Source organism: Haliotis asinina, chromosome 3, assembly GCF_037392515.1.
Source record: "Haliotis asinina isolate JCU_RB_2024 chromosome 3, JCU_Hal_asi_v2, whole genome shotgun sequence".
NCBI lineage: Eukaryota > Metazoa > Mollusca > Gastropoda > Lepetellida > Haliotidae > Haliotis > Haliotis asinina.
Window position 1 is genome coordinate 33,689,550 of NC_090282.1, and position 20,632 is coordinate 33,710,181.

The 20,632-nt window shown below is 38.3% G+C and overlaps 1 protein-coding gene across 1 annotated transcript; it reads right to left on the bottom strand.

Moving 5' to 3' along the window:
• Positions 1-702: 702 nt before the first annotated feature.
• LOC137276757 (cubilin-like) lies at positions 703-20,028 on the bottom strand. Its single transcript, XM_067808397.1, has 20 exons — positions 19,811-20,028; positions 19,122-19,203; positions 18,609-18,733; positions 18,063-18,212; positions 17,619-17,694; positions 16,459-16,598; positions 13,636-13,773; positions 13,325-13,406; positions 9,890-10,014; positions 9,406-9,561; positions 8,540-8,621; positions 7,713-7,841; positions 7,309-7,454; positions 6,620-6,704; positions 5,886-6,001; positions 5,223-5,375; positions 4,957-5,035; positions 3,578-3,702; positions 2,517-2,675; positions 703-2,038 (listed from the first exon to the last, which is right to left on the bottom strand). The coding sequence occupies exons 1-20, from the start codon at positions 19,866-19,868 to the stop codon at positions 1,746-1,748; spliced, it is 2,499 nt and encodes an 832-aa protein (XP_067664498.1). The 5' UTR covers positions 19,869-20,028; the 3' UTR covers positions 703-1,745.
• Positions 20,029-20,632: the final 604 nt, after the last annotated feature.

Sequence of the window (20,632 nt, forward strand, 5' to 3'; positions counted from 1 at the left end):
GATATTCGCTGTTTTGCCAGCATACTACAGTATTTGCCAGTACCAATGCATTAGAAAAAGTGATACAGATTTATAAAGATGAAACATTTCCAAATGAATTGAATAAATTGTATCATTTTCTGTTAATTTCTCTCCATCATCTGGTTCCTCCCTAGCTTCATTATTTCCATTTTATCAGTCTTGTAATTTCAGTATGTCCTACTTTTGGAATGGCATATATTCTGGTATATGCCCTAACGCGGTCCCTTTGAACAAGTGGTATCTCTGCGACCGGGAACATTTATATCATTATACACGTAATTGCGGGTGCAGTGAACTTGGACAAGGTAATGTGACTATGTGCCCCAGTCCAGCCAGCTGTGAATTGGGTACCTCGTTAGGATGAGAGAACCACAATAAACCCCGTGCGGCTAGTGGCAGCAAGACTTGTATACCCCCCAGGGAGTTGAGATTGTTAATACGATGTGACGCTGAGACGGACATCCAGTGATCGATGGAAACGAATACCCTCGCCTTTGGGCAAGCAATAGTTGTATGGATATGTGCGCTATATAAATATCCAATAATAAAACTAATATCAACAAGTTTGTAGAGCTTAAGAAGGAATATGCGTGAAGTGAGAAACAAGAGCACGTTGGGCCAAAAATAAATAAAAAACAAACAGCAACAAAATAACTGATAAGAAATATTTCTGAACGTGACTATATTTTCGCGCAACCTACTTCTTTATTAAGTTACAAATGCATGTTCGGAGATTTTTAATATGCTGAAATGTGTAAAATTGTTGTCTTGACGTTCACTCATCTGAATTTGAAAACCACAGAAACAGACTGAAAATAGACGATGTCAGGACGTAGTATTTCAATATAAATATCTAAAACTAGTGAGTTCACAGTAAAGAAATAATATGCATACTTAGTGCCGTATGTGCTCCCTTATCACTCATCATACTCTGCAATGAGCATTTTGCTTTCAGATAGTGCTCTCTGTGTCAGCGATATTCCTTACATGTAAAGATATGACTACAATGTCGTGAACTATCACAATATGACTGTGTGATCATGATTTGTTTTATATGCATTCCTAGTTGCGTTCTTGTGTGTGAGGACCAATGGAAGTGTTAAGCTTGTTTAGTTAGTTCATGAAAAATGTAACTGCAATTTTTCAGAAGCATCAGTATCTTCATAAAGTGGACAAAGACAATAACGCAATGCAACACGTATGTATAGTGTTCAAGATACATGATACATGTGTATCATATTAGAAAACAGCAAAAAGGCGCAATAACGTGATCTTTATTCCATATCCCATTGTGATATGTAAACATCCGAGTATTAATAGGTTTATTATTATAATTATTATTATTAGAGTATCAGAATTGATAAAATATGCAAAAGCAGACTCACAATTGGTTGAAAAACATACTGTTTGAAACTGACACATGTAGTTTTCATTCCCAATGTCGAAAATGTGGTATTTAGTGTTTCAGTGAATCTGTTTGATTATTTCTTTGGCATTTGCAGTGTATACTGTAGTTTACCAGACATTTTCATTTTTTACAAATGTTGGAAAAACATATTTCTTTCCGGTTTCAGGTATTGGTATCTGGAAAAGACACACAGTTTACTATCTTAAGTCTAACATGTTTATTGGATGATCCCTAATTAAGACATTTTATAGATTCACGTGAATAGACTAGAGTTTGAATTTCTGTGTAAACGTATTAGGGATACTTTGTGCTGTTCTCAGTCGGCTACTTGGGTTACGATGGGGGCGGTGTCTCTCGTAGCAACGGGCTGGGGATAGGGAGGGGAATTGACCACCTGGGCGTATGCAGGGGGTGGCTGAAAGGCGGCCGGAGTAACTGTAGTTTCATAGGGCCCATGACTGACATTGTGTACGATGTTGTCTCGGATTTGGGTGACCGCTGGACGGTTTCTTTTTCTTGCTGTTACTAATATGCCAATGAAAATGCAAATGAAGCAGAATCCACCGACAGTTCCTCCAACAATACCACCGATGTTGACTGGGTCTGAAACTGTTACAAAACAAGACATAATGTGAACATGCCTCTTAGTGTGCTGTTGGTACTATTTTTAAGTTCTTAATATGGATTTTGCCCTTTTCACATGGACGTTTAACTGTGACTTCCTTGTATACGAGCATGATTATTGAGTTCGACAGCTATATTTCGGTAAATAGTTCACACTTGCAAATTTGCAACTTTAATGCTACTGAATACGTATACTCCAAAACTGGAGTCCACTCAGCACTGAAGGTGAGAATTACCAATGAAACTTAAATGAATGGGCTGAAAAACAGTGATATTCACGAAGATCTAAAGCATGTCTAGCCTGAACGGTTGCACACTGCAGTATCACAATTTGTGTGGAAATGTAATGGTTTCATGTCTAACATCGCACAACAGTACTCCTACCATGTCACGTTACGTGTGATTTTAGGATCAGGTAATCCAGTGAAACCTATATAAAAACAAATGTTTAAACAATACTCACAGCTGTCACGGACCTTGGCTTCATACGACAACTTAAAACCAGTGTCTGTGTTGGAATTATCAGAGTGGAACTTGATGTACATGTTTTCTCCAGAGCTGTGCTTTGAGGGAAGATCGCTGCCGCAATATCGTCCAAGTGATGTGTCTAGGTCAGAGTAGCCTGCACAAACCAGTGAGTACAAATGTCAAAGTTACGATTGCATGGCGGGAACTACACGTTTATAGCAGTCCCACTTAACATTATAGGCTGGAACAGGCTATATATATATCGTCGTAATCTCCAAATATAGATGGTCCAACTTTAGTATGGGATGAAGTGGATGAGTGAGTTAATATTTAACGTCACATCGGCAATATTTCAGCCATTTTGACGACAGCATTTTGATACTGAAATGAAATATGTATACATTATAAGAACGTGTCGTCAAAGGACAGTAAAACAACTAGAATATCACATTCACATTTAAAGTTAGTGTGGAAGGTTAAAACAAATATCACTATTTGGACAATACAATATAAAATACGGGCTGTAGATCATCGCCAACAACTGAATGTAGATCACCATACTATTACCATGGGGACTTACTGGGACAAAATGTGAATGAGTAGACAATATTCCACTATTATGTCATCTACACTGGGCACTTGACAAGATCAGCAGTTATATCAACACCCCAGCATCAACATAAACCAACAGCTTATTCTCTGCAAAGAACATTATTATTTTAGAAATGTCCATTGATATCGTCAGCCTTTTCAGTATGGTGCTCGATCTAGTTTAGTACAGAGATGTCTTCGGATCGTTACTTCAAAGACTGTAGTTCAGATCACATCATGGGTTATCATGAACACTCGGGGCAGGTCTCATTTTGCCACTAATAACACTACTGATAATAATGAAAAAAGGGCTACAATAGAAGTTCACGGGAGGAGAGAGTTACGATGGACAGAACTTTCAGAAGCCAAAACTTTCTAGGCTGATTATGAATATCTATTTCCAAATAGCTTAATAGTAACGCCGAAACTACGTATTCAACACAGGTATGTTTGTTTTGTTTTTACCATCGAAAAACTCGATGTAGTCATAGGAACAGCTGCTAGAAGACTCCAAGTTCGAAGTAATAACGTCAACGGACACCACCATGTCAACGTCCCCCGTATTGATTGACCACGAACAGTCAGTGTCGCTGTAGGAAAATACATGAAAGAAATAAAATCTCGTAAGAATCTTCGATTACCCATCGACATAAGCAGCAAACATTCTTTGCAGATTGCATTGCAAAGCAGATGTTGTCAAGCAGATGTATTCTTTAAATTGATGTTAATCTCATATTGGCTTGAAATGGTATAATTTCTTATGTCAGTTGTCACATGTAGATTTGATATTTATGAAGTGGAATGTTACTATAAAAGCACTGCAGTTTCAGGCACAGCCAACATTTACAATCCTTGTGACAATAAGTGAGTGTTGTTTTAAGCTGTTCTCGGCTTGTGCTGATTGAGCATCGCAGACTGTGCCATGCCACCTTATGCATGCAACAGCGTTAGTTGGAAGGAACTCGTACTGATGACAACCATGGATACGATACCCATATGCCATGGTCAGTAGCCAAGGATGAGCTTTACAACGAAACCACGATCAGATGATCCGTGCTTGACAAAGAGAGTAACACTGAATCGCAAATTGTGATGAGTGGACACCTATACATTTTGTCTTCCCCAATGGATACAGGTACCTGTTCCAGTTTACTTCCTACCCCCTAAATGAAAGACTTCGGCACAACAGGGGAAACGGGATATATTGGCACGTATCCGTGTTTACAGGTTTCACTAAGGTGCTAAAGTTTTTGATCTACATTACGTCAGTCTTCTCTTCCACAAAAAACCCCCAAAACATTTGATCAATGCATTTTGAATGTGTGATCACTGCTAGTCCTAATGGTAAAACGCTAAGAGTTTACTGGGCGAAAATCACCGAGACATTGTCTTCTAAACAAGGTGAAAGTATAACTGCATTCACTTACCAAGTTAACTTCGTGTTGTGATACATGATAAAAATCTTGTTAACCTTCGATCACAAGAACAATCTTCTGCTCTTTGGACAGAGGGTAAATACGGGTGTTGAAGGATGGGATAACTGTCATAAATGTTACTGAAATATGGCGCCACATCATTAACTGTTCAGGTTATGCATGAAGTACAACTGCTCATTATACTTGCTTTACACAACTGTTAATCTTTCAACTTACACACGTGAAAATCAACGTTAGTTAAAGATCTTCAACAACCCATGCTTGTCGTAAGAGGCGACAAACGGTCCCGTGTAGACAAGTCCGCTGACTTGGTCGACACTGGTCATCGTATTGCGTACATCGCGGCCACATAGCTGACATAATGCTTTGTGCGGCATTAAACAACAAATCAACCAACCATCAGCCTACCGTGGGTAGTGGTACGGATAGTTGGGCGAGGTAATGTAGTCTAACCAGGGCTCAGCGGAGATATCTTGTTCACCACATGCTGAAGAAAATAGAGGCGGTTTAGTCCCCCAGATATGGAAACAGTGATTCAAAGAATGATATTCTTATGTTTTATGCTTTTGCTAAAGCAGATACACATACAAGTGCTCAAGAAACTAAACAGATTCATCAAAGACCACGATTAATAATATCCTCAGTTGTATGTAAATTACAAATATTATGCTCACGGTTGAAATCATCGCCTCCTGTATATGTTAACTTGAAGCCTCTGCCAGAGACTGTAGAGTCTGAGTGGAACCTTATTGTGACAGACGAACCAGAACTGTATATTGTTGGTGTGTTAGACCCGCAGAGCTCCCCAATTAATGACACTCCATCTCCTGAACAAAACAACAATCATTTATACACAAGCGGTAGAACATCACATATATCAAACAATTAACAAAGGTGACTGCAGATGTACTGTTCTGCAAACAATACACAATTCGTAGCAAAACAGGCATGGCTGCATAAGGAGATTGCAAACGCGATCGGATAACAAATGAGTGAAAATGAAAAAGAATACAAACATGCTTATCTCTATAGCTAATCTATATTGACATACTGATATGTGTGACGGTCGTTTTGGATGGAAAGAATAAATAGTTTGCCTGAAGAGGAAGATAATAACTACGGCCTATACATAATCCACAGAAGAAAGCATTGTTTTCTTTCGCCAATGGACAATGCCTTTCATCCTTGAATGATAGTATCTTATGCACGTTAGTACATTGATTTGTTTGCTTTTCGTACATTTGAGCGGGTAGTAGAGAAAGCAGATTTATAGCATCCCTATTGTATTATATGGTCTGAAGACTGTCTTCTACGATACTAAAACAATGGAGCCTTACCATCTATGATCGTAACGTTGTCATTTGTACAGGAGAGTCCTTCCATCTGGTTATCAAGAACATTAATCTTGATTTGCGTAAAGTCTGAGGTAACAGACCAAATGCAGTCCTTGTTTCTGTTGCCAAATGAAACATAAATGAAGTTTATGCATAAGTGCATGGAAATAATGAAACTAAATCATTTGTGTCAAATGAACAGAAAGAACAAAAGACAACGGTTGTGCAAATGGTAGCTGGTTGGTTTGTTGCTGAACGTCGCACTAAGTAATTTTCAGCTATATGGCGACGATGAGTAAATAATCGAGTCTGGACCAGCCATTCCAGTAGTCAACAACGTGAGTATCGCTGTAGGCAATTGGGAATCGATGACTTGTGTCAACGAAGTCAGCGAGTCTCACCACACGAACCCTTTAGACGCCTCTTGCAACAAGCATTGGTTACCGAGGAATAATAAAAATAAAACGGATGCACCACATAATATTAACTTCAAGAGTACAGGTATAGAACCAACCTGTTGTCAAAAATATCTATTGCATTTTCAAAGCAATCGGAACCTATGAAGTAAATTTGAAATCGTAAACAAGATGTTTTGGGCATATATGATTAAAGATGTAATCCAAAATGAAAAATTGTTTTTATAAACACTCTATATATTGTAGGTAGCAGTTGAAAAGCGAATTACTAGTATCATCCAAACATGTTCTCTATAGATTGATAAACGAAAGCGCTCTTACGGTGGGTAGTTCCCGGGATAACCTGGGGATGTTATATACTGATCGTAAGAAAGGGCATTTTCATGTCCACCGCATGGCAAAGGACCTGAAATAGATGAGAATAATACCTCTTGGCTTAGCAGCGCACATTTTCCTGACAATACATTGACAGCCCGTATCTTTCCCTTTTCATGGTAAAGATAGTGCCATGGATCTCGTATGTGTGCCAGATGGCACATAGGCCAAAGTAGGTATCGATGTTCAAACTGACAATATATTTTGTAATGAAAGTAGAGGTCATTAATCGATCGAATTTAAGTTGTTGGATATTTCCTCAAAGTCAACAGTCAGATTGTTGATGTATCGGTCTTGATGACATGAAGAATACGCTTCATGTAAATGTTAACAAGTGCATTCAGTGGTTGACAAGAGTGAACACTTTTATGAACACTCTTGAAACTCGTACTTCGCCTTTAGCATTTAAGTCGGCATTCAATGCATCATTGTAGTGTGCTAAAAGGATCGGTGCATTTATTATAGCAGAAATTACCCTTTCAGGCTATGACGTAAGTTATGCATCTCATTCCTTGCACACACACAAAAAAAACATTCCAAATATACAACCTAAAGCATTAAAATGCATTGTCTGACATCTTTCAGATACTGTATACGCTTTGGGTGAAATATTAAAGCATCGGTTGCTTACTTACTAGTTGTTTCAAAGTACTTGAGTCTGAAGCCCCTGAATGTATTGGTGTCGTCTGTCTTAAACCGGAGCGTCATTGCATATCCAGTGCTCTGTACTGTCGGTGTCATTGTGTTACACCATACTGCTATCACGCTTGAATGTATGCTACTACCTGTAAAACAAACGGATTCAACATTTACCATCATTAATACCCACTTACAAAAAGACAAGAAAGAGTAAATTATATAGACAACCAAATAAACTTTGATTTAACCGTAGGGAAGATAGAGGGAACAGATCGCTTAATGGTCTGCTCGAGTTATATGCATGTAAAATAACTGATGGATAAAATATAAGCAACTGGTTACATATGCAAAAAGTGAATATCAGTAGACATTAGACATTATTTTAGTCAGTTTTATGTACCTACCATCGTAAACCGTCACTGAGTCGTAGGGACAGTCATATCCCCCTTCAAGAACAGAATCGAGTACCACGATTCTGACCATGGAACTTTGCGACGATGCCGTTATCGTCCAGATGCAAAGATCATCGCTGCAAGAAGAGATGATTTGCGGTAACTATGCATTGATAGGTAAGCAGGATACCCACAATAAATAAATAAATAAATAAATAAATAAATAAATAAATAAATAAATAAATAAATAAATAAATAAATAAATAAATAAATAAATAAATAAATAAATAAATAAATAAACTGTTTGAATTATTAAGTAGGTTTTTGGAAAGTTCAAATATCCGCTCCAATGTCACAGATTAATATACTTAATAAGTTTTTGCGAAATGAAGCGTTTAGCCAAGGAGAAGAAATAGGATTATTTGTTTACCATGCGTAGAACATGTAGAATTGTAGACCCAGAATTGTCACATTACGTGTTATAAAAGATTACCATTTTGAATGGCACAGTTGGGTATTGAGGTGTGTTTGTTGCTGCAGTACTTACCATACTGTGATATCAAAGTGTTCAGCCAAATCATATATGTTGGTTAACAGTTGCAAGCGTGAGAATGTGATGTAAAATAACACATTTCCAGGCAAATATATTCCACATTTGAAATGCGAAACCATGTATCTCACTAAGACATGTAAGAATGGTGGGCAAAATACGTCAATGCATATTGTGTCTTTGGTAAGGTAGCTCGATGTAAGGATGTATTTTGGTTCAGTGTTCAAACTCGTAAATGTTAATGGGAATACATGTTGAAAATACTAATATATAAGTTATACTTACTTTTGATAATTGTTAGGATATCCCGGAGACTGAAGATACTTGGATGTTGTTTGAGCTGTGAGAGATGTATTCCCGCATTGGTCTGGAAAATTATATAAACACTGTCAAAGTCAAACAAATTAGTATACCTGTCAAAACATTACTCCGTGTAAAGAGTGAAAATGATATAAACACTGTTAAAGACAAACAAATTAGTATACCTGTCAAAACATTACTCCGTGTAAAGAGTGAAAATGATATAAACACTGTTAAAGACAAACAAATTAGTATGTTTGTCAAAACATTACTCCGTGTAATGAGTGATTGAGTTTAGTTTTACGCCGCCCTCAGTAATATTCCAGCGGCAGTGTGTAAACGGTTGACCAGAAAACCTGATCCCGTTAGTCGCCTCTTACGACAAGCATGGGTAACTGGAGATCAATTCTAAACCGGGTCCTTACATGTCTACTATATGTAATGGTCCTATCAGTTATATTCATACAGATGAATGACAAAAAGAACACGTATGGGGTTAGTGCTGACAAACAAATCAATATAAGAAACATATTCAAGTGTGCGTGCGCGTATGTATGTATGTATGTATGTATGTATGTATGTATGTATGTATGTATGTATGTATGTATGTATGTATGTATGTGTGTGTGTGTGTGTGTGTGTGTGTGTGTGTGTGTGTGTCTGTGTGTGTGTATGTGTGTATGTATGTATGTATGTATGTATGTATGTATGTATGTATGTATGTATGTATGTATGTATGTATGTATGTATGTGAACGACCATAGGCAAATTGAATACCGGCAATCATTCTACCATAGCCAGTAAACAAAACAAACATGTAACTTTGATGTAAGACATGTATAAATCTTTACCTATTTTTCTGACACTCGTGTATCTGATACGGAACCCTTTATCTTCAATCACATCATCTGTCTTAAATTTCACAAACAAGCCGTGGTTTGGCGATGTGTACGTCGGTGTGGCATTGCCACAAAACGTTCCCAGTGCAGTGCTTGAAAAATTCATTGCTGTAACAAATTATTACACATCTACATGAAAGTAATTGATCACAACGCACGTTCCAAATGTGTTTTCCTGTCCTTTTCACATCCTAAATGATGTGTTATTTTAAGTATTCTTTGATATCCAAATAAATAATTGTTATGATTTCTTTGCCTTTATCCTAAATGATATAATTATTATATAATAATATTTGAGATCCAAGTGAATACGATCTCTTACGTTGGCAATCGAATAGTTTCAATAAAACAATCACTTGTAATTATTATAAATAAGTGTTAATTTCATCAAATTAGCTCAAAGCAAATAGTCTAGATGACAAAAGACAGTTAATACATCCATAAACAGTCACTGAGTCGTTGCTGCATGACGGGTCTGGGCCTTCAATTTCTGAGTCGATGACGTCAAGTTGAACATACAGCTGATCCAGTGCCACGATTACCCAAGTACAATCCAAGTCACTGATAACAACAAACACGTATATTTTGAAATTCGTATCGAATGATTATATCTATAATCCAACTATACGTGTATGTAAACAACAATCTGCTTGCCTATTATGCACAAATGATGCACAAATAACATGTTTAAGTTCTAACTAATGTGTACTAAAATGTTGTCCCCTCAAATATGGTTCATATAAAACTTTGAGAGAATATTTTTTTTTAAATTGAGACACTAATGTACTTTGTATGTATACTACCTACAGAGAAATAAGGGAACTAATGAAATAATAGCGAATTTGAAACTGCTTTAAATATCCACTAAATCCATTTTAGGCGTCAAGTTCAATATCTGGTGTGTCCACCATGTTGGGCAACACATTCACGACACCTTGATGGCATGCTGTTAATCAACTTCCGGATGGTTTCCCGTGGTATTGCCCGCCATTCCTCTTGGAGAGCTGCACCAAGCTGGGCCAGGTTGGCTGGTCCTGGGTCCCTGGCGTACACCCTTCGACCAAGAGCGTCCCAGAGATGTTCAACTGGGGACAGGTCTGGGGACTTAGAGGGCCAGTCCAATGTCTGGATACCTTCTTGTCGGAGATAAGCGGAGACAATTCGGGCCCGATGTGGTCTGGCATTATCATCTTGGAATACAAAATTTCGGCCGATAACTCTAGCCAATGGAGCCACAACAGGACGCAATATTTGGTCAACGTATCGCTGACCAGTCATGGCTCCGTTAATGATGACCAAATCTGATCGTCTGTCATGTGTAATCCCACCCCACACCATGACAGTACCACTTCCATATCGATCATGGTCAAGAATTGCTGCTGTGGCATATCGCTCCCCGCTCCGACGTCAACAACGTTTTCTGCCATCTGTGAATCGTAGGCAAAACCTTGACTCATCAGAGAACACGGTGTAACGCCAGTGGCGCATAGCCCGTCCCTGGTGCTGCCTAGCCCATGCCAATCTTTGGCGCTTATGGTGAGCTGAAAGGGTGACACCCTTAAAAGGCCGTCTTGCTTTCAGACGAGCTTGATAGAGTCGGTTTTTAACGGTTGAGGTTGAAATGCGTCTTCCAGTGAGTGTGCGGAATTCAGGGGCCGATTTAAACCTATCGCGTAGAGCAATTAACGTAATGAGACGATCCTGTCGTGGTGTCGTTGATTTTGGTCTACCACGCCAAGGTCTCGTTGCAACCCCACCCGTTTGACGGTACTTATCCCACAGGCGTGAAATTACACTTTGTTATTTACCCATCTGCCGGGCAACTTCACATAATGATGTCCCCCGTCCCCCCCCCCCCCCCTCTATCATCCCCACAATTCTCCATTTTGTTGCTTCACAGAGATACTGCCTCGGAGGCATTTCTGTCAGTAAGTGTCAATCTCTATTGCATTAGTGATTGCGACTTCTCCAGTACATTTACAGGAGTTAACTTCCATATGCACGTGTAGCACGTGCTGGGCATGCATTATGCGATATTCCATTGTCATTGGATGTTGCGTTTGGGAGATACGCCACGATAACGGACCCTGTCACAGTCAAAGTCATCTACATTCAATTTCTTGGTTCCCTTATTTTCTGTCGATAGTATATATTTTAAAAAAGACAAGGTACTACTTAAACGTGTTCCTGAAAAAAAAACATAGATAAAACACTTTTCAGAGCATACATTTTCTAGTGGTAAACTAGACATAACTTCAGAACATATAGTCGTCCGACGTCAGTCAGAAATCTTTTTGTTCCCTGAGCAAACTTTTAACATAGTTGATAAATACGTAAGCGTCACTTACTGTTAAAGTATTTGCAAAGCTTAAAGTAAATGTCCCTTAGTAAATTCAGTTTTTTAAGTCTCTTTACTGGAATTTTGTTTACTGTAAGTAAAGAGGACATGACTAGTTGTACTTTCTTTCAGGAGCTTTTAACAAGTAGTCTAGCACCCGTGATGGTCTAGGCTAGCACTGATCTTCATTAACCCACGCCTGTTGTAAGAGACGACTTAAGGGATCAGGAGGCTAACCTGGCATCTCAATTGCATGGGTCGATGCTCATACTGTTGATCAATGGACTGTTTTGGCCAGATTCGATTATTTACAGAAGCCGACACATAGCTGGAATATTGCTGTCTGCAGCGCAAAAGTTAATGTGAATTAGTTTCAAGTTTTTACGTGTAGGTTTAAGTTATACTATGAATGTGTGCTAGGGTTCAATCAATTCTGCTCACATGATTGTGGATGCCAGTTAAAGTTAAAAGACACATTTATTCTAGAATTTTGAAAATGTTTGACATAGAAAATACAAATAATATTTTCCTAATCAGTCATTCTGGCATATGTTTATTCAAGTTCTGTTAAACCTCGATACAGAGTGCCCCATGTCCCTAGGCGCGTATTCTTACAAGACTGCGGTGCATATATCTGTGGGCTAATTATGGGAGCTGAATCACCTCAGTGCCAGTCATCATCTTTTTCAATTGTGGCTTTCAACTGTCTTTTTAATCCCTTATCTATTAGGCTATCTATAGCGTCATCTAGTTAGAGTTTACTGAAAGAGAGTACTTTTTCTTTCCAATGTGCTACTTCAATCTATTGTAAATAAAAGGGAAAATAACTCTCATTTCTCGTTTTCTGTGTGCTGGGAGTTCTAAATCTGAGTTCAAACCTCACGTCATATCTTTTTGAAATTTTAATTATTATTGTTATTTACTATTTTCAGACAGAAATAATAATTGAAAAAATACCATTTTTCATAGCTTTTGCCCACCAAAAGCCACTTAGCATGAACACCCAAGTGAGGAATTTTATGTATTAGTTTAAATAACTGTTTTAAATGACATAAACACTAAACCATTTCCGTGCCCTTTTTTTCTTAGGTTCAATGATGTTTCCGCTAATTTCGAGTGTTGATATAATTGCTATCAGTAGACACACGTGTGCGATTCTATGTATCATCCAAAATCATTCTCCATTAGTTTTGAAAAATGTAGATCTCTGATCACAGCACCGGTATTAGCTTTTTCAGTACAACGTCATAACATTGTGACATCATCGAGCCATGACGCCATAGCATTGTTATGGCACTGTACAAAATCTACTGTCAAAGTGATATCTCCTAGGAGATATCGTTTGATCTCACACAAGCGATATCTCCTGTGGAACACAATTTAGGATGATAAATACAAACATAGATAGTATTACGATGTCAATTAGATACGATGTCGATGTATTTATGGCAGGTTTCAACTTCCAAGCAAATGTAAAGGTTACACCAAACATTAACTGTAAATGGTTTACGGTAACAAATACTTGAAACTTACCTATCATATCCATCTGGGTATCCAGGCGATACAAAGTATTGCGGGGTAGTAGAAGAGAGGATTGTCAGCTTGCAAACATCAGCTGGTGATTGGAGAAAAAAACCTCTGAGTGCACTTAATTTGATATGAATAAATAAATGTCAGTGTCCAATGAGTGTTGCAGCTTTTTCTGTCGAAGAAACGAATGGAATTAATTGCAATGCCAGGTTTGATTGTAATCGTCAAAATTATGTTAAAGTATTTGCAGCAAAACGAAAATTCAATTTCCTGTAACCTCAAGTAAAATAGCTTCGACAACATGTCTAGCATACCTTTCACTGTTTTGAATGTCAGAGAGAATCCTGTTCCTGACGAGTCCATAGCCCTAGTAAAGTCGATCCTCATTTTGTTTCTGGAACTTTGAAGGTGAGGCGTGGTCGAGTCACAGACTTGCGCGAGTAGCTGTTCGTCTGTAAGAAATAAGAATAACAAGAAGGCAAAGTCATCAATATGCCCCGCAACGTCAAAAAACTCTTTATGAATATATGTGCTAATTACGATTACAGTATGTCAATGTTTTCGTGTACATATGGCACAGTGGAAGGAGAGTATTGTAAGAAAGGAACACTACCCCTAAATTCAGTCGAGGTAGAACTTGTTGCCATGGAAACACACACAAAACATATTCAGAAATGCAAATCAACCAAGAGCACAACCACTAATTTCAGTCAAAGTCAATAAAAAATAAATCACACACTGGTGTGTAACAAAGGCGCATCTAGGGATCATGATGAAAATGGCGAACATGTGTAACTAGTTTGATAAAGCTAAAGGGAATCTCCTCCGGACAAGATGACATCCTCATCATCAGTCACAAGTCAGCCTAAGTCATATTCCATGGACACCGCGAAGAATAAAATTCATATCTAACTGTAGGCCCCTACAGGCACATCTGGAGATCATGCTTGGCATGCGTACCAAGTTTGGCTACACTATCACGAATAGTGCAGGAGGTATGTTTCGGACAACGTATGACGGACGCACGTACGGACGGAACTCGTTTCTATATCTCCCTTCAACTTCGACTTTCGAAGGGAGACAGCTTCAGACACAAACTGGTGGTAGGTTGATTATCGAGACATGCGAAAACTATGTCGTTACTCGAATATCATTCGAACTTTTTATCACATTTTTTACATTTTATCGAATCACTTCCTATATGAATCGCAACATTTTGCTTTAGATTTGTGTGTCAATATTACTGAATTATGGATCATTTACTGGGTAGTTGGGAGACAATGTTGGATATCGACCTACATCATAACCGGGTGCCTGAATGACAGAATATTCTCTCGTGTTTAATTAACCGATTTGTGAGAAAGGAGAAGCTGGCATTTCGTTGTTTTCGTTTTCGTGTATATAAACCTTTTTCTACACACGATTCGCTCACCAAACTGTATTTGCCAATGTGAAAACATACACGTGGGCCCAGTTATTATTACACTGTTATTTGTCTGTGAGAAGGCCCACATCAATATAACAGCGATATTGAATTTGTCTTTACGAAAGTGCTTGTGCAAAGACTTTGTCAGTTCAGACAGACTTCATCACTGGGAAAAAAGTTATATAGCAAGTCATTGCCAATATCCAATACGCTTAATTTTGTAACAATGTACGCGGCTGGTCAAAATGGTCTAAGACAGCATAACTTCTAGACTGGTGACACCATCTAATCTCAGGAGTGTTATAATTACACAATACCATTTGGAAAGTGGTCAAATGTAACATGTCATATTTCGGTTTACGCTCTCTTGCTAAAAAAGTACAAATTCTAGTACTTTTTGTGGTTGAGTCCCATACGGGATTCGAACCCGCACCCTCAGAGTTGGTATACCCTTTTTTCCTTATATCAGTCAAAAACATTTTAAGCAAGAGAACACGGATACACGAGGAAGATATTATTCATTCAAGACAAAGCACAAAGATCCAGCACTTTACAGGAACTTGTGTTAGGTCCCGAGCTGCAGTCAGTCAGCATGAGATGGCAGTTTAAGTAGTAACTCTACAATGACAGTTTTTTGAGTCACGATTTTCAATAAAATCAAGCACTTATCATCAATGACAGAAAGTAGTGTCTGGACATTGTATATCCTATCAAGTTGAAAGCGGTAAGGGTTTGAAAACAACAATGAGTTGGTCATGACTGATTGCTCTCCTTGAGTGTGGTTATATTGACAGGAACTTTAACATAGGTTACCATCTGACAAAACTCGCCATGACCGTTAATCTAACGAAGCATTTTCGAAACCTTTTTATGCTCCATACTAAGGACATTATACCGTCTACACAGTAGGTATTCGGCGATTAGCATATCACCCCATCTATGAAATCAAAGGTCAAATTTTCAACCAACTGCTTCACAGATATCGTGTGAACCGTTCCGTAAAAAGTTCACACTCGTGAATGCTAATGACTCCACGGCCATTGTAGCAAACACTGCATGTATTTTGTGTCAGTAAGAGAACCGTGACTGTATTTGCGTCCCTAGATATCTGTGAATTCATGATAACAACGTTTCAGTTTTTGTTTAATTTCAACACCCGTGAAGATCTGTTTGGAACTGGCCTTAATAATCCATGGTTGTAGAAACATTCAACCAACGAGATCGGGTGGTCATTTTCGCTGACTTGGTTGACACATGTGATCGTATACCGATCGTAGATCGGCGTTCATGGTGTTGATCACTGAATGTTTTGGCGTTAACAAATGTACAATCTGCAATGTTTTATTAAGAATGTGGGAGAGTAACCGCCCTTGAACCACCGACAAGGTGATTCCGTCACAATTACAGTATAAATAGGCTCTGAAAAGGAATTCATACCTAATTCACATTGGGTATGCTTTAGAAAAAGTTGAAGTTGTTTGTTTGCTTAAGTTGATATCACGGGTGTTAACTTCCCTGAAAACGATATGGACGGCCACGAACGCTACATGTTAACATGCCTGTCGCACTATGATCCTAGCTGATCAGTCTTTGTGTAAATGGTGTATCATCTGTTCTATTCGAGACACAACACAACATGTGCTGTCCATGTACAGGGACTTTACAAAGAGCATAATTATAAGGAGCATCGTCATCCATATATCGAACTCACCGTTGTTGTCGTGGTCGTTGTAGATGGAAACCGAGGCAGTGTCACAGTGGATGCTTGTCTCCACATCAATCACATCAAACGTCATGACTATTGTATCATTTTCATTCTCTGCCGTGAAGTACCATGTGCAGTTCATGTCGCTGGAACACATAGACGGGGATATCATTCAAATGTGGGGGACAAATTGTCCTTTAATGAATAAAGACTAAAGAGAGCACTGTAAATACATTAGAGCTTTTACAAGCAACTTGTTTGAATAGCAGGCGCTAGAGGTAGGGTAGAACATATTACCCTCTTGGCGAACACCTGACATCATCACTTTGGTGGAATTTCATTGGTCCATTCATGTATGATTACCACGGTCTTTATGGTCTTTGGGGATATGAAGACTTGGTACGCAATTACCCTGACGTTTTATGCATTAGATATATTAAAGATCGTATACACTCTAGGGGGTACAAACACATAAATCATTTCGTGACGCCTTTTGGAAGCAATGTGGGTGTCAATGTAATACGATCTACAATAATACTGTCACTCCTTTTGGTTATCGATCATTTACTACAACTAGTAAGACTTAATAGTTTTGTTTTATTAATTCAAAGAAAACAAATGTAAATAGCATCTTCTATTTTGGAAGCGAGGTAGGTGTCCAACCACCTGAATTAATACATGCAAGCTTCCACATCGCTCGCACTCACAAACAACATATTTAGCACGAACTGGGGAGCCCCGTTGAAATCTGTACATAGTGACACCATCACCCGACACCCGGGAACATTTGACGGCAACCTAAGGATTCGGCATGTCTTTGTTGACGTCGAGAAATCAGCAAATTGACGAGCGTGTTACACATTTTATATACAACTGACTGAAAATCCTTCCTCACATGTTCTTGCGCAGTGCTTTTGCGACAGCGTTACATAACCTGTCTGTAGTTTTGTTCACGGGAGCGAAGCAGATAACCTTTTCTTACAGCTTCAAATCGCTCGGTATTGATTAACCACGCGTTTATAAAGAATGACTTTGGCGTTCCGCTCAAGACTAACCACAAGTCTTTCGTATGTAGTGGTTAAAAGAGTGAAAAAAACATGGGTTCATTCGTTCTTTAATGCAAGAAAACCACAACAAACAAACAAACGAAAGACAGATATACTTACTTTGCATACCAGTAGGGAAAGCCGGGTGATGAAAAGGTTGTTCCCTCAGGTGTTGCTGTCAACTCCCCTCCACATCCTTAGAAAAAAATGATATCAGGGAAATGTAAAATGACTTATATCGAATGACTGTGCTATGTATAATATGTAGTCACACAACGTAGTCGAACAGCAACGATAACATGTACTCGGACTTAAATACATGAACTGCATCTCCAGATTTTAATGGAATTCATTATATACAGTACCCCCGAGAATTACAAGTTTCCCAAATTACAAAACATCAAAATATACAGCTACAGCTAGAGTAGGTTGTCAGGGAAATGCTTGAATTGTCCTCTTTTTGAAGTTTTACAATCATGTCATTCATTACACACTTAGTCAAAATGTAAACTGATTTGGCACAACGAACGTGTACCTCTGATGAATTGTGACTAAATAACCCACTTGTTGTTTCAGAAAACTGAAGAAGGAAGCCCTTGTACTGGTTACTGCTGTCGGATTTGAAGACGATATAGATGGATCTACCAGAGCTTATCACAGAGGTGCGGCTCCGTCCACACAGTCGTCCAAGAGAAGGACCCGTAGCATCTGGTCCTGAGAGCAAATATATCACGCTCTTTTAAGTGAGTGAGGTTAGTTTTACGCCGCATTATGCAATGTCTCAGCTTTATGGCGGTGGTCTGTTAACAATTGACTCTGGACCAGGCAGTCCAGTGATCAACTGCATGTGCATCGATCTACTTGGATACGATGTCAACCAAATTAGTGAGCCTGAAAACCCGATCCCGTTAGTCACCTCTTCAGACAGGCATGAGTTACTAGAGACCATAAAATACACAATGCAATGAGTGTAGCGGTAGAATTTTCTTAGTTAGACATGTCTGATTTTTTGTTCAAATTTCAAATGTTGTTAATGGTAACATAAAAACAATGTACGATTTCCTTTCTTTGAAAAAATACTGCTGCATAATGAAGGTGTCATAAACTTACCATCATAAATTGAAAGACTATCATAAGTGCAATTTTGGGATTGTTCGATGGTTGAATCCAGAACCCTCACAATAACGTTGCTGTCTTCGTCACTGGCATCGATCCTCCACCAGCAGTTCGTATTCCTGCGGATAGATAAAACCATTTAATGATTGTCTCTTAGCAACACTAACGTTACGCGAGCGCGCACACATACACGCACACACACAGACAGAGAGAGAGAGAGAGAGAGAGAGAGAGAGAGAGAGAGAGAGAGACTAGTAATTAATCATAACTAGTAACTTGATGTCAGTATCTTTGCTTCACAGAAATAACCTCGTGTCTGTTGGCATGTTTCCATACTATTAACAAAAACGTTTTTTCTTGGTTACGTCTTCTTCTTTATTCAGTAACAGTAACTGTGAACTCTTCCCGTGCCTGTTCAGTTCGACATGATGACGGGTCCAGATCAAGCCTTGAAATGTTATACTCCAGAATAAAAACGAAGATAAATTTACAATAATATGCTCTCACTTGGGATAGTTTTTAAAAGGGTAGCCCGGTGAACTGATATTTGTGGGTGACCTCGTTGTAATTATTTCCAAGTTGCATGCATCTGAAAGTACAATTTATAGTGATAGTGAGTAAGTACAACACGTGTAACGTATGGATTAAATAATATCAATTAATATACAGTATATATGGCAAGGCAATTTACTGGTAAATATAAATCATTCACTTAAGCCGTACTGGGAACAGAATGATTGACATGGCTGGGCTGCTAATAAGCTCAGTATCAGATGATGAAATGTCGTACTTTTGATAGCGTCGTGAAACTGATATGCATACTAAAATAGACTCGTAAACAAAGCTTCTTATGCAAGTAATTACATGTTTAATAAAGATTAAAGTGTTTCATATTTTATATACATTAATAAAACACTAATTGCGCTAATTGGTTCTAAGCCCGAGAACAAAACATTTCTTGGTTGATATTTTCTTTTGATAAATATTCTTTATTTACACTAACGACAGGAATAATAACGATAGGAATAACTAACGATAGGAATAATAAATTATAGTCATTGGAACGTCAATGTATTTTTTCGGAAACGGGTGTACAGCCGATAGTGATTGTTTGATCATTTTAGTGACTAAAGCGAATAAACAAATAGCAAGTGTTAATTATACCATTATTGATATGACATCAAAAGAACGCCCACCTGTTCTTGAGAACAAAACCAAACAGACAACTGCTGAGCAAAAAACGCCTATCCTCATGTTTCAGCCACTCTGCAGACCGCCTTGTTTGTTGGTGAACCTCCTAGTTTATGTATCAGTTTAAATAGTGGTATTGTGTACACCGTGAAGGTTGAGTGGTACTTCTGATGTGGTGATGCTTTGTCCTGTGACTTGTGTAGAGAGATGTGATCTGTTATCTGCTGACCCGAACATTGAACAAGTGTGACGTCCGTTGCGTTTTGAAAGTGTCACATAATATCCAGGAACCTCGTTTCACTATTTAATCTTTGTGAGTGACAGGTGTTACATGAAGAGAAGAACACGCTTACCCTTTCTTCGAACAAAAACAACACCTCTGTTTTTCAGTGATCAGGTCACAGGAACATTCTCAGACATTCACTTTTTACATTTGCCTGATTTTATTTGGAAGGTTGATCGGTGGTTAATGTGAACATATCAAAAGCAAAGTAAGTGCATAAGCAAATATCATAAAAATTCTATTTGATTTGTGAAAATCAATGTTCTTGTGTCTAGTCAGCCAGTGTGGCATGACAAAGTCACATTTTTTGTTAACTCTTGTCGTCATTAATTGTTGAAAGTGATTCAACTCATGCTTATGATCTATTCAGAGTTCTGTAATGAACTCAACAGTTAGTTGGTATTTCTCATCATTATGACGTCACGTATGAAAGAGTTTCCCTTACGGGCAAGTATTTTCATACTTTCACAATCGCTGGTCACCAATAATGTCATGGTAACGCAATGTACACAAATGTGAAGCGGTATCTATTGCAACATTCAGT

Bases quoted from the DNA above. Each gene is read 5' to 3' on its own strand.
- LOC137276757 (XM_067808397.1), bottom strand. From the start codon at position 19,868: ATGAGGATAGGCGTTTTTTGCTCAGCAGTTGTCTGTTTGGTTTTGTTC. The intron at 7,842-8,539 runs GTAAGTATAACT...CTCTTCTTGCAG, and splicing joins TATCCTAACAATTATCAAAA to CGATGATCTTTGCATCTGGA. The intron at 5,036-5,222 runs GTGAGCATAATA...TATTTTCTTCAG, and splicing joins AGGAGGCGATGATTTCAACC to CATGTGGTGAACAAGATATC.